The sequence below is a fragment of the Brachyistius frenatus genome, unplaced genomic scaffold, assembly GCF_029030835.1.
Source record: "Brachyistius frenatus isolate BFR_SWC_R1_liver_20210118 unplaced genomic scaffold, ASM2903083v1 Contig_31, whole genome shotgun sequence".
Taxonomy (NCBI): Eukaryota; Metazoa; Chordata; class Actinopteri; family Embiotocidae; genus Brachyistius; species Brachyistius frenatus.
This window is the reverse complement of record NW_027210630.1, coordinates 4253216-4265335: the sequence shown is the minus strand read 5'-3', so window position 1 is coordinate 4265335 and position 12120 is coordinate 4253216. Positions and strand designations below refer to the sequence as shown.

At 40.4% G+C, this 12120-nt stretch overlaps 1 protein-coding gene across 1 annotated transcript in view; it reads right to left on the bottom strand.

Moving 5' to 3' along the window:
• Positions 1–8222, bottom strand: part of edil3a (EGF-like repeats and discoidin I-like domains 3a) — a gene marked incomplete at its 3' end in the record, with an annotated part of 67718 nt that extends 59496 nt beyond the window's left edge. Inside the window, exon 1 of the mRNA XM_069699645.1 lies at positions 7821–8222. Coding sequence (XP_069555746.1) covers positions 7821–7884 — 64 coding nt within the window. The remainder of the gene's footprint in view (positions 1–7820) is intronic.
• Between the last annotated feature and the right edge of the window lie 3898 nt (positions 8223–12120).

Here is a 12120-nt window from a genome sequence, read left to right as displayed (position 1 = left end):
CTCAACTCTCTCTCTCTCTCTCTTACTCTGTCTGGTACTACATACCCCAGGGGTAATCTAAAACATCTGGACTGAAGACATTCCACTTTAAAAAATGTCACTTCACTTTTCAATGGTCAGTATACATTTTATTACGCTACCTCAAATAACCACTCTGAAAAGCACTTGGAAACAGTCCAGGGAAGTTTGTTCATATTTGAGTTGAAGCACGGGCTTCCAGTTGAAGTTTGGCATGTGCAGATGGATAATATCAAAGACAAATTTTGAACATGTTTACCTTTTCTTTTTATAGATACTCTTGCTCTGAGTAAATCGCTCACCAAACACTTCATCGTTGGCATTCAGAAAAATTGAGTATAAAAGTGGGCTGGCTGACATGATAAATAAAGGGATGTTGTTTTGTGTTTTGGCAAATGAGTGAAGTATGGATGCACATCCACAATGTGCAAAAGAGCCAGAATTGCTGCCTAGACTTCGTGTGATGACATTTCTGGGTTACCTCTCCAAGCTTTGAACACAATAACCCACACATCTGAGCACACATGCACACACAAACCGAAAAGCACACTGCATACTCAATTCAGGTACTAATATACTTTAAATAATTCTATAAACTCCAGAGCTGATGAGTCTAGGACGAAATGCACAACGCGTCCTCAAATAAAGCCTGTCTTCTACACATTCTTGAAGTGAGAGGAAAAAGACAACATCAATTAGACTGAAGAATGAATGGAGAGAAGTGAAAGACGGACGACACCTGCGTTTAATTTTAAATTAGGACATTATTAACCAGTGACTGTATTTTATTTAATTTAGATGAGAATGTATCTCTTTTTTTGCATCTGTAGTACCACAACTGTACATTTATCATAGAGAGGACTACGTTAACGATTGTAGTTACCTTTTTAACCTTGGTCTGTACATTGGGCCTCATGACTTTGGTATGTCTTTCAAATAGGAATCACAAGCCCACATTTCCTTAGGGCTTGTTGGATGTAAGAACTTAAGCCACCAACACCTATCTGATCACTAATAAATAGCTTGGGCTCATTAAAAATGTAGCCATGTTCCAAAACCTAATGGAGAGACTAAATCAGACAGAAGCAAAGCTCATAACTTTAACTCCTCAATCTTATTTAGACTAAGGCGGGCTAAAGCATGTTTATCCAATAAAAACAAGCCTACTTGTGAATGTTCCAAACTTTAGGTTTATTTGAAAAGTTACTCACAAACTCTCTTCCCATTACAAACTTAATTGGAAACTGGATGCCCTACACACACACACCTGACAGCACTATAACGCTGAAAGCATTGTTAGGAAAGAGGAAAAAAAGATGGAAAAAAACATTACAAGCACGCACTCAAACACTAAAAGAGATTATATACCTTATATATAGAGCAGATATTACATCACAAGAATGTGTCAGGAGCTGGGTTTTTGTGTAAACATCAAACATTCAAAGATCTACACATCATTCATCCTTCCGTGTACAAGCAAAAATTGCACGTCAGTTTGAACCTCTTTGTCTTAAAGTTTTGGTTTCCCAATAGAACCTAAACAAGCTGAAACTGCACACACCTCCTTAGTCTTACAGGCTTCTGCAGTTCTGCATTTAATCAAAAATAATGTATTCTGCTTATTGATCCGCTGTGGAGAGGTGGATTCTTTCACTCATGACCAACACTGATAGCAAACGGCTGACGCTGGTGTGACACCTCCCCGAAAAATCGGCCGAGTCCACAGCGCTCAGCAGACACACCCACAACAGCATAAAAATTGTGTTTGGCTCGCATAAGGAATGCAATGAAAATCCACCCTGATGCTCCCCAGTGAGCTTTGCAGTCCTGCCTCCCTTCCCAAACCCGGGTGGACGGACAAACAGGCAGACAGACAGACAGACAGACAGATAGATAGATGAAATGAGTTTGAAGACAAACAAGAAAAAGCACTTCAAGTGAAGCCACATGAAATTCCCCCTCTTTCCTCTCTCACACAGACATCACACTTTTCTCCATCAAACTGCAGCGTTTTACTGATTCCCAAAAGGAGTAATTGGGTTCCTGCAAAGTAATTATACTGTAAAAGTTAACAAGAGCAGAAAAATGATGGAATGTGTGCTTTGACATTTCATGTGAGTGAAGGTAAATCACAGCAACAAGGCCAGTGCAAAATTCTTCTTTTTCTTTTTTCTTTTTTTTTTAAATAATTTTTTATATTTTTGTATTTCTAAGGTTAAAAGCACCAGTCTTACTGTGATTTAAATCCTGTACACTGTTGGATGGTGTCAGACTACTGCGTATAGTACAATTTGGGCTAGTGTTTGTAATGGAATCAGAACCATCAACCTGACGACTTCAAATGTTATTTTGGAGAAAACTAAAAGCTATATAACATACAGTGTAACCTTACACTATTACTGCAATAATTGTGAAGATAATAGCACTGTTGACAGTTTAATTAAACATGCACTCATATTTGTGTTTGTGTATGAACGTTTTCAGTGCAATGAGTATTTATGGCAACATCAGAATTAAGCCATAACATGCTGTGATAAATACATAAAATTATATAACATATGAAAAAATATACATAATTTGAAAATGATTTCACCATATTCCCCGGGTGCTGTCAGTATGTGAGTAAATACAAATGCACATAGTCCTACTAGCTGAGAAACGGGATTGCAATTAGCTTTGATCTTCTGGTATCAAGATGAATTTCAGAGCATGCTGTTTATTGCCAAAACCTGCACTTATCAAAACTTGATTTCTACGCCACATTAAAGTTAATTTAAACATTGCCTCAACAAAGAATGTACCTTTAGGATGTCTGTATTAGATCTGTATTCAGTGCCTGCTTAAAGTAAGTGGTGGAGATCTTGTTGTGGTGGCCAGTAAAACAGAAGTATAGTAATAATAAAAGTGGGTCTTAATGGCGGAGGGATAATTGTTGGGCTTTATTTTAAAAGTCTAAGCACATAGTCTAAAAGTGCATTTAGGGCAGTCAAAATCTGCTTTCACTAGTTTAACTGCAGATAATTTGAGTGCAAAGTAAAGTGCATGCTTCAAAGGGGCGGTACTTAGTCACTTAATTAATCATAGGTGCATTTTGGATGTAATGTGAAATAAATTAATCAGTGTGTCATCTCCCATTCCCCTGAAGAGCCTGGTGTGCTTCTACCTTGGTGGATTGCTATCATAACAGTGAATTTGCCAAGTAGTAGGAAAGAAGGCTTTTCTGCACAGGAATCAGATCTGTTCATGTGCAAACTGAGCAAACTGATAATAATTATCTTTCACATGGTAACCTTTTCATTTTAATCTTTTGCCTTACATTGACTTAAGACCAGCTTTTTGTTGGTCAACCGCGCAATTGCTTTCAGCTGTGTCAATATAGCAACTTGTCAACAATGCACCTGACCATATCTCGTTTAAGACCGACGTGGGCGCTCACACGGGCACAAGTACATTCGCTATTTAAACCGTGTCAGCCTGAAACGAACAAAGATCTTTACATTGTGTTGGCCCCTCTTTGTGCTGGGTGTAAGACAGAGGCCTATTTAATAAAATACTGACCTACCACTTTATACCCTCCAGTGACAGTAAGATGAGCTAACGGCAGAAATGTTAATAATTCAACTTAAAATAAACCTTAAACGTGATTTGTCCAAACAACAATTTAGATTAACTGTACCATAAATATACATAATCTCCTTCATCTTAATGTGATGTGTCTGGATGGCTTTTCTCTTAAAATAATATTTCTTTTGATAAGACCCAAGTCACAAAAACAGTGAGCTTCAAACCCATGACCGATTCCAAATAGTTCAAGTATTTCACACAAGGCATCACATAACTATTTGCTGTTGCTTTTTTGACACACGCACACACGCACACACACACACACACACACACACACACACACACACACACACACACACACACACACACACACACACACACACACACACACACACACACACACACACACACACACACACTATGGGCCTGACTGTGCCTCCAGAAGTGAGTCAGTATTATTCGTGACCCAGTGGGATTACTTACTTACCAGCATGTGGTATTATAAATGCTCAAACTATGAAAGCAGAGGCTCCTACATGTTCTTAGCTGAAAAACTGCTGTACACGCGACATGAACTGACACTACAAACGAAATATTCATGTAATCTCTTTACTGTTTTCTGGGGGCTCTGTCCGCCTTTTTTTCCTGGCATGGTCACGGTCTGAATTTTGACATAGGCATTACTAGAATGTAAAGATAAACACTCAGTTTAAACCAGTCGTCACAATGTTACATGCTGTTTTTAGTAAACAATAGACCTTTAACATGTCTGGGAAAAGTCAGAATCAATGTTTCCAGAGTTTTGTGAATAGAATCATTGATTTAAGGATTAGAGGTCAAACAGGCTTTCACTTGTGTGAAAAGAGGCTATTTTCACTGACGACCAGTCTCAGTATCTGTCTTTTGTCTCTGCGATGAGTTGAAACATTGTCCCTTTTCACTCTCAGATGTACAAATGCGGGGTTGATGAATCTGAAGTCACCATGAGAATCTGGAGCTGCACCTAAAGCACATTAGATCGGCAGCTCCAGTATTTTAGTTGAGTGAGACACTTCGGAGTCGTCACTTGATTACTCAATTACAAAGGAAAAACATTGTCTACAAAGAAATAACAAAAGAACAGTGACGCAGTCATTTAGTTTGTCTCAAAGCTTACATGAGTCGAATTGGCTCAAACAACTTATTTTACCACTGTGCTTCTGTCCACATGTCAGGCCTATATTAAAGTTCTTTGGTCAGCGCTTCATCTGCACGTGTCCTTGGAACCTCTATAACTGTCCCTCTAGTGCACTCCCAATAACTCAAGCATGAAATGGAGGCAGGACAACAGAGGCCCGACTACAGCAAAGACAAATAGCATTGTATCCAATAACTTCTCGACATAAAAGACAAATGAGGTATTTCTCAAATATAAAAGGGATTAAGAAACATCTGCACTGACAATGAATGTCCCAACTAAGTTCCACAAATATGGAAAAAAAGACAGTGCCAATGTTGTTGATTCCTATGGTCTGATAGTCCGTGTTGCATTTCCTTTTGCATGGGTTGTTGTCCAATGAGTTGCTTTAATTCCTCTGGTTATAATGGCTGCCGATCTGACAGAGGTCTGACCTCTATCCACTGATTGAAGACTCTGCCATTTAAAACCAGAGTGAAGGGCACTGTTGAGGTAGGTCATTGTTATTAAAAGTCACCCATACATCAACCATAACCTCCAGAGGCCAGTAAATGTAATGAGTTTTTAGATAAATCGCCAACATCTACATGCATCTCTCATTAATATTCATTCAACTGTTTGCATACAAAAGATCAAAATGTTTCTGTTCAGTACAAGGACAACCAGTTAAATCATTTATTTAAGACTGTAGTAAATTAAGGACATTCAAGGAAAAAACGTGTTCCTGTATTTTTTTCTCCAAAGGTAAGTTAATAATTTAAGGTAATATTAAGTTACATCGAGCTAATATTTCCATCTAGATCTATCATTTATTCAAATGTACCAGACATCACTCCTACTAACAAGGAGGCAGCCTTTTGTCAGTTTGAAACCCACAAATTTACAGTCTGTGAGCATGATGAGCATCAAGCCACAAACAATCCAGAAATTCCAATATTTCTACTTCAGTGTCTTGTGTTTAACAAACTTCTTCAGCTGTTACACACATAAAATCTTTGAGTGAAATGAATAGCAACCAACAATATTAACGCTAATCATGACTCACCAACAGCCGACAATCACACTGCCACTCCAGATGGCTGTTATTTGCCTAAAAGGCTCTAATTGAGCAGCAATTATAACAAGACCGAGACGAAAATTAAGATGCATAAAATTCCGCAAAACTGACTCTAAACAAGCACAAAAGCATCTTACATTTCCATTCAGAGGGCCCACGGGTGCAGTCATGTGCTTTGTCCTGGCGGACAGGCAGGATCCCAAACAATGTGTGAGAGTCAGCACCAGTAACCAACCGGAGGATGTGATGTATTGCACACTGACTTGGAACAATGCAGTCTGTTTTACCTGAAGGCGTAACACTGCTACCCCATCAATTTGTTTCAGTGGACAGAGGCACCCTGTGACATCCTCAGCAGAGTGTTTGTTAGCAGCTATCTCTCAAGACACCTGCTATCTATTATTATTTCCATCTTTGTCTTTAGGATAGAGTTTGAATGCTTTTGGGGCCCTGTCAATCTGACCGTGGGATGTTTTTTTCCCCTCAAACATCCCAGACTCAGACTGATAGGGATGAAGCAGTTACAATGCTAAAACAGCTGCCAAGCTGGCTATAAAAGGGAGTTCAAACACAGATCAAATATTGTTAACACCCTCCATGCACCTTCATCTCTTCCTCATACCAGCTCCTCTCTGTTGATGTGATTACAGCTGTTCTCAGTTTGGAAACAGATGCACAAAAATCCCTTTACAATACTGCAAATTTAACTGGGATATGATTAATTGAGGCACTAGTTCAGGGTGTATTTTTAACTCACTGAGCCTTGAAACAAGTGGACCCACGGCACCCTGCTTTTCCTCTGCATTCATTACGCCAGCCTACCAGGGTAGTATTATGGCTTGTAACGGCTGACTCTGAGTTGACACTGTGAGGCTTAGGGAGCTTTGAAAACTCTGCTTAAGGCACTCTCCTTGTGTAGAGACTGAGGTCTGTCTGACATGTGTGACTCCTGAGGCAAGCATGTTGCTAAATGAAAAGAGACAGGGAGGATGGCATGACCCACTTCCATGAGGATTTCACTGTTTTCCTTACAGAAAATCTCACAGGTACAGTTCTTTCTGTTCATGGAAAACATATAGCAAGCGAAAGCTTAAACATTCCTTGTTACCAGAGTGCTGGGAGGGCAAAGGAGGGAGGCTGTTGAATGGTTTGAATGCTGATCCAGGGGGTTAATCTGTAAATTTACAACAATCTCCTCTCTACAGAAGGCAGACTAACAGTTTTTGGCAAGAATCTACATTAGACGTCTCTAATTGACCTTCTTGTGATGTCATCATCGTCAATAATGGTACAGCTACTAACACAGGAGGATCTCTGTCTCCTCTAACTGATAGCATCTGGGTCTGTCTATAGCCCACATGCAAAAGAGCTTCCCATTTATCTCCCCCCCCCCCCCCCCCCCGCGTAATTCAGTTTACTAAAGAAGGAAAAGTGACGTCCTTTTTAAATTAATCGACGAGGGCTATACCTGGACTCTCGGCTTATTTCATCCAGTGGAGGCTTTCACAGAGAGGCGAAGCCAGCAGCTGAAGATGATCGGTAACGGTGCACAAAATACTGGAGCAGTGCACATTTTTACCTTAATTGCGCGCGCCTAATGCACGGGCTGGTGTGGCCCCTTATCAAAGAGGAATTACGCACAGATTGAAAATATTTAGTTAGCCGTTTGATCGACTCAAACAAGTGTCCTTAAAAACAATTAACTAACGAGTCGTGCACACATAGCCTACGAGCGACTGATCTATGTTGCCAAAGCGTACTGACAGCCTGCTCGTATTCCGCAAACAATACAGACTCACCAGAGACCCACATTGCATTTTGTTGCGCAATTAATGTGGGATTCCCCCTTTTTTTTTTTTTTTTTTATTTTTTTTAAATAATCACTTGGTCACTTTCAGAGCGATATGTCAAGAGACTTGGTCGATCCGTTGTATTCCCAAGCTAAAGGGCTAGTCGTGTAAAAATATAACAACGATAATGACAGCCGGTCACTTTTCTACTCACCTGTCACATGCTGTGGGACAGCGGCGCTCAAACACAAGGTGATGGAGAGAAGAAGCAGTTCCATCCTCTCTCAATAATCAGGTCTGACTTCCAAGGTTACCGGGGGGTGGTGGTGGTGGTGGTGGTGGGGGGAATCAAGCCAAAAGTTCTCCGTCCGTCGCTCTCGCTGGGCTGCAGGACTGCCCTGGGAGCTACTGGTGCTGCTGCTGTACGTCCTCTCAGGTAAAGTCCTCCTCTGTGATAAAGTCGGCAGAGAGACACACTCGCCCACTTGGATTTTGTCGTGCAGGAACAAGTGAACAGTGGCTGCCGGATACACCTCTGCTGCTGCTTTTGCTGCTGCCTGCCCGCTCCTACCGCAGTGGTGCGATGTTGTGGTGAGGGCGACGTGTGAGCTCAATGCTACCGAAGAACTGCTGTAAAGTCTAACGTAGGCAGAAGAAGCACAACTTCCGGTCTGCGCTTACAAAATAAAACCCGCTAATGTCTTTTACTTGAACCTTTTCTAACAAAATAGCCTATGTTACAATGTAATGGTTTATTGACACTATTTGATTTTGTTTTGCTGTTATCTCTCGCTGTATGCACTGCAGTGCTCGAATCAGCTCTGAAAACCCATGCAAGGCTTTACTCAGCAGCCTATCTAATGTCTTTCCTTACGAATTTTATATTATTTATAACTATTTCACTCCACAATCTAACTTTTATTGTCTCGCTGAGGAAAACCAATATCAAGTTTTTGCTTTGAAGGTACAGTCACGTAACATCCCGGCTAGGCGGTGCACATTTACGGAGCTTGCAGGACATTCCGTTTGGCTGATCGGAGGATATGCGCTTCACGGTCGGTCGCAGTAAATCGACTGGGGCGCTGTCTCGCTGGTGGAGAAAACTCTTCCTCCTCCTCCTTCTCCCAGAGAGCACTTCCAAAAAGCGTGCTGGGTGGGAATTTGTTTTTGAATTGTGTGTAATCAGCCTCTTCATTGTTTTCTATAACCTCTTTTTTCACTCCCAGTGGCTTTCTTTTTCAAGCCTGGGAAGTTGATTGCTCACTAGTGCATTTTCAAGGACTTTTTTTTTTTTTTTTTTTTTGCTGGAAAGCCTCATCAGTTTTGAGGTGCAGATCCTCAACAATCAGCCTCACCCAAAATATTAAGTATGAAAGTTCTAAAATGCCAATGGGGTATTAAGTATACTTTAATGATAACACAGTGTGTTGCTTAACAAAAGTTGAACAACATTCTCAAATTAATTTCTTTGTGAGCTGTAGCCAATTTATGGGCATCCTATGTACAGTGTATCTCATGATAACAATGAATAGCCCTTGTGTTTTTATCGCGATATTGTCTATTGTTCTTGGGAAACGTGAATGGTGGCACGGCGTTGGTCACTGAAACACAGTAAATATTGAAATATTGATTTCAAGGTTAACAGAAAGTGTGCACCCATTCTGCTTATCGTGACTGCATGAATCACAATAGCACCCATATAGACAATTTCATGGCTAAGACACTGGCTTTCCATCTGATGAGTCATTTCCACTACATTGAGAACCAAAACATGATCTCATGTTACTAAAACATCAACCTTAATGATGATCACCTTGGGATTTTGTATACATCCATCCATACAGACACCAGTGACAATAAACTAATGAAACTAGAATGTATGCTGCTGCAGGTTATATCTCACTGAGCTGTGGCATTTTCAAAATTAGATTATTTCGCACAAGGATGGCCCCACACTGATTGTCCCTGTGCCATGTGTGATATTTCAGCAACCTCTGATTGGATTTTGATCAACCTCGGGTTGATTCTTCTAAGGCAATTTTAAATTTACACAGATTAACCCATGGTGGGAACTATCACCGGCCCAATGAAGCTCTTTCTTTCATGTTTAATATTTGTTATGGTCTGTGAAATGTTGATAATGATATTTGATGATCAAAATTGGAGAGAAAGGATTTTTAACTGTTTCCAAAATGTTAAAATGATGGTCAATAATATTCTCCACTTGGAATGACAAGTATGGTAGTTAGGCTCTGATGTTCCCAAAGGTGACATTCACTGTAGGTCAATGATTAGTCATTTGGAGGAATGACCTTTTAAACACAATATTTCCATTTCCAACTCAATATCACACCAAATTATGTAATAATCTGTCAGTCCACTGGAGGATACTGTGTCAGTGCCATGTTTTGTCTCACCTAGGCATGAAAAGTAAGGTGCCTAAAGTTTAGGCACGGTCATGGTCAGGGTTGAACGTGTGATGGTCACAGTTCGGTTGGGGTTAGGCACCAAAACTACTTGATTTGGGTTAGAAAAAGATCATGGTTTGGGTGAATTGATTTTACAAAAGAAATGTTTCATACATCATGTTAAGTACCCAGTTATGCAAGTAAAATGTATTACTTCATCACTTTAAAATATATCCACGTTGACTTGGGTGAAAGTCTTGTGCTTGTTCCATCCAACCACCACCAATGTTCACCCTTTGTGGACTTTGTTGCTCTTTGTACTTTGTCTTATGACTGCCTTCTTCAGTCATGGTCATGCATGCGTGTACTTTTAATGCTTAGGTGTGGTGAAACGTGACACTTACATGGTTCATTACACACTTTGGCATGATACTGGGCTAATATTTTTCACACATTTTAGTAATAACTTTCCACAACTAAAGACATAAAGGGGAAAGATTTCAACTTTATAATGATGTCATCATCCCACATCCCATAGTTATCAGTCTGACCTTGAGGTGTTTCCAAGCTCCACATCATGAATCATGAAAGATATCAAGTGTCGTATGGTTTAATGTAGACAGAGACCTATAACTGTGTGCATTTGGTCAAGACTAATAAATCATCCACAGTAGCCACAGTTAAGTCTGCTATCATGTTAATGAGATGCTGCCCTCTATTTCGACGATCACAGCACCTCCCATTGTTTCAGATTTGTCTGTCTCCGTAGCACATGATTCAGTAGAATATGCAGTCTTTAAAAAGTGTTGTCACTAAAAAGAAAGCAATTGTACACTGTAAGACTTTAAACAGCATTAGTTAATACGTCAACAGCCATCCATGAAATTGTGTTGTTTTACTGATATTGCCAAATGTTTGGATTTGGAATAAATATACTCTTTAAATAAGATTATTTTTTTTACAAATTTTGTTTTCCAGATTTGACTAGCAAGTGCACATTAACAATAATAAAACTGACTAATACATTATTAGATTTGCGAGGGAGAGAGAGAGAGAGAAGAGAGAGAGAACAATCGAGCAACAGAGAGATGATCAGAGAGGATTGGCCACTGGCACAATGGCTTGCTGGTAAATCTGTACACTAAGTACAGGCCCCTTGACCTCCTCCCAGTCTCCGCTGCCAGCCTACACACTAAACACAGCAGCTACGACTGTATTCTGTAAATCCTCCACACGAGTATATCTAAACTTCGCCACAGCCAGTCCTTCTTAGAACTCAGCTGCTCTCACCTCTTCTGCCCTTGTCTTTCCCTTGTCTTTTTGAGAGGCTGAGCTCAGACCAGTGAATCCTCTTCAGCTCACATCCATCCTCATTTACACCATGGGGACCCATTTAGGATGAGCAACGGGCTGGAAAACACAGTGACCTTCTCATATTTGACTCATTTACTGCTGTTTTTATTTCAGCCACTAAAAACTGGTGCCATGTTTTTATTTCTAGCAAAAGTTAAATGGTTGGACAGGAGTGGCCACTATTTCTCTTCCAGCAATATTTTTTCCAAATGGACTTGGGGCTATACCAACCTTTGGATGCAGAAATAATCACAAATAGAAGCTTAACAGTTAACAAATCTATGAATTCAGACTGAGTCTGTACTATTGGCTTGAGAATTTATTATCTATCATGCCCTAAGCATTTTCATAACCACAATTTTAATGAGGTTAACCTCTTTAAAACACTGGATAAGGGGATAACCACTTATTTCTCCCTTGCATATCTGTGTTTCTATCAGTATGCTCCCTCTCCTCTGCCATTCGCTCTGTTTCTCACGGGGGAGAAGAGGTTTTTCATATCCACTCGCTCCCTCTCTCATCTCCCATGTCTCCAGGTTCTTATGCGCTCCTTCCCAATCAGACTGCTTGAGTCGTGTTCAAGGCCTGTCTCTTTCTCTCTGCACTCGCCACAAGAGTCTAACAAAAGCCTAAGGCAGAGAACGGAGAGAATGAGAGACAGTAAAAGGAAAAGGTGGTGGTGGTGGTGGTGGTTGGAGGGTGGGCTGGGGGTGGCATAGACCAGGATGGAAACAGCGAGACAGCAAAGTAGAT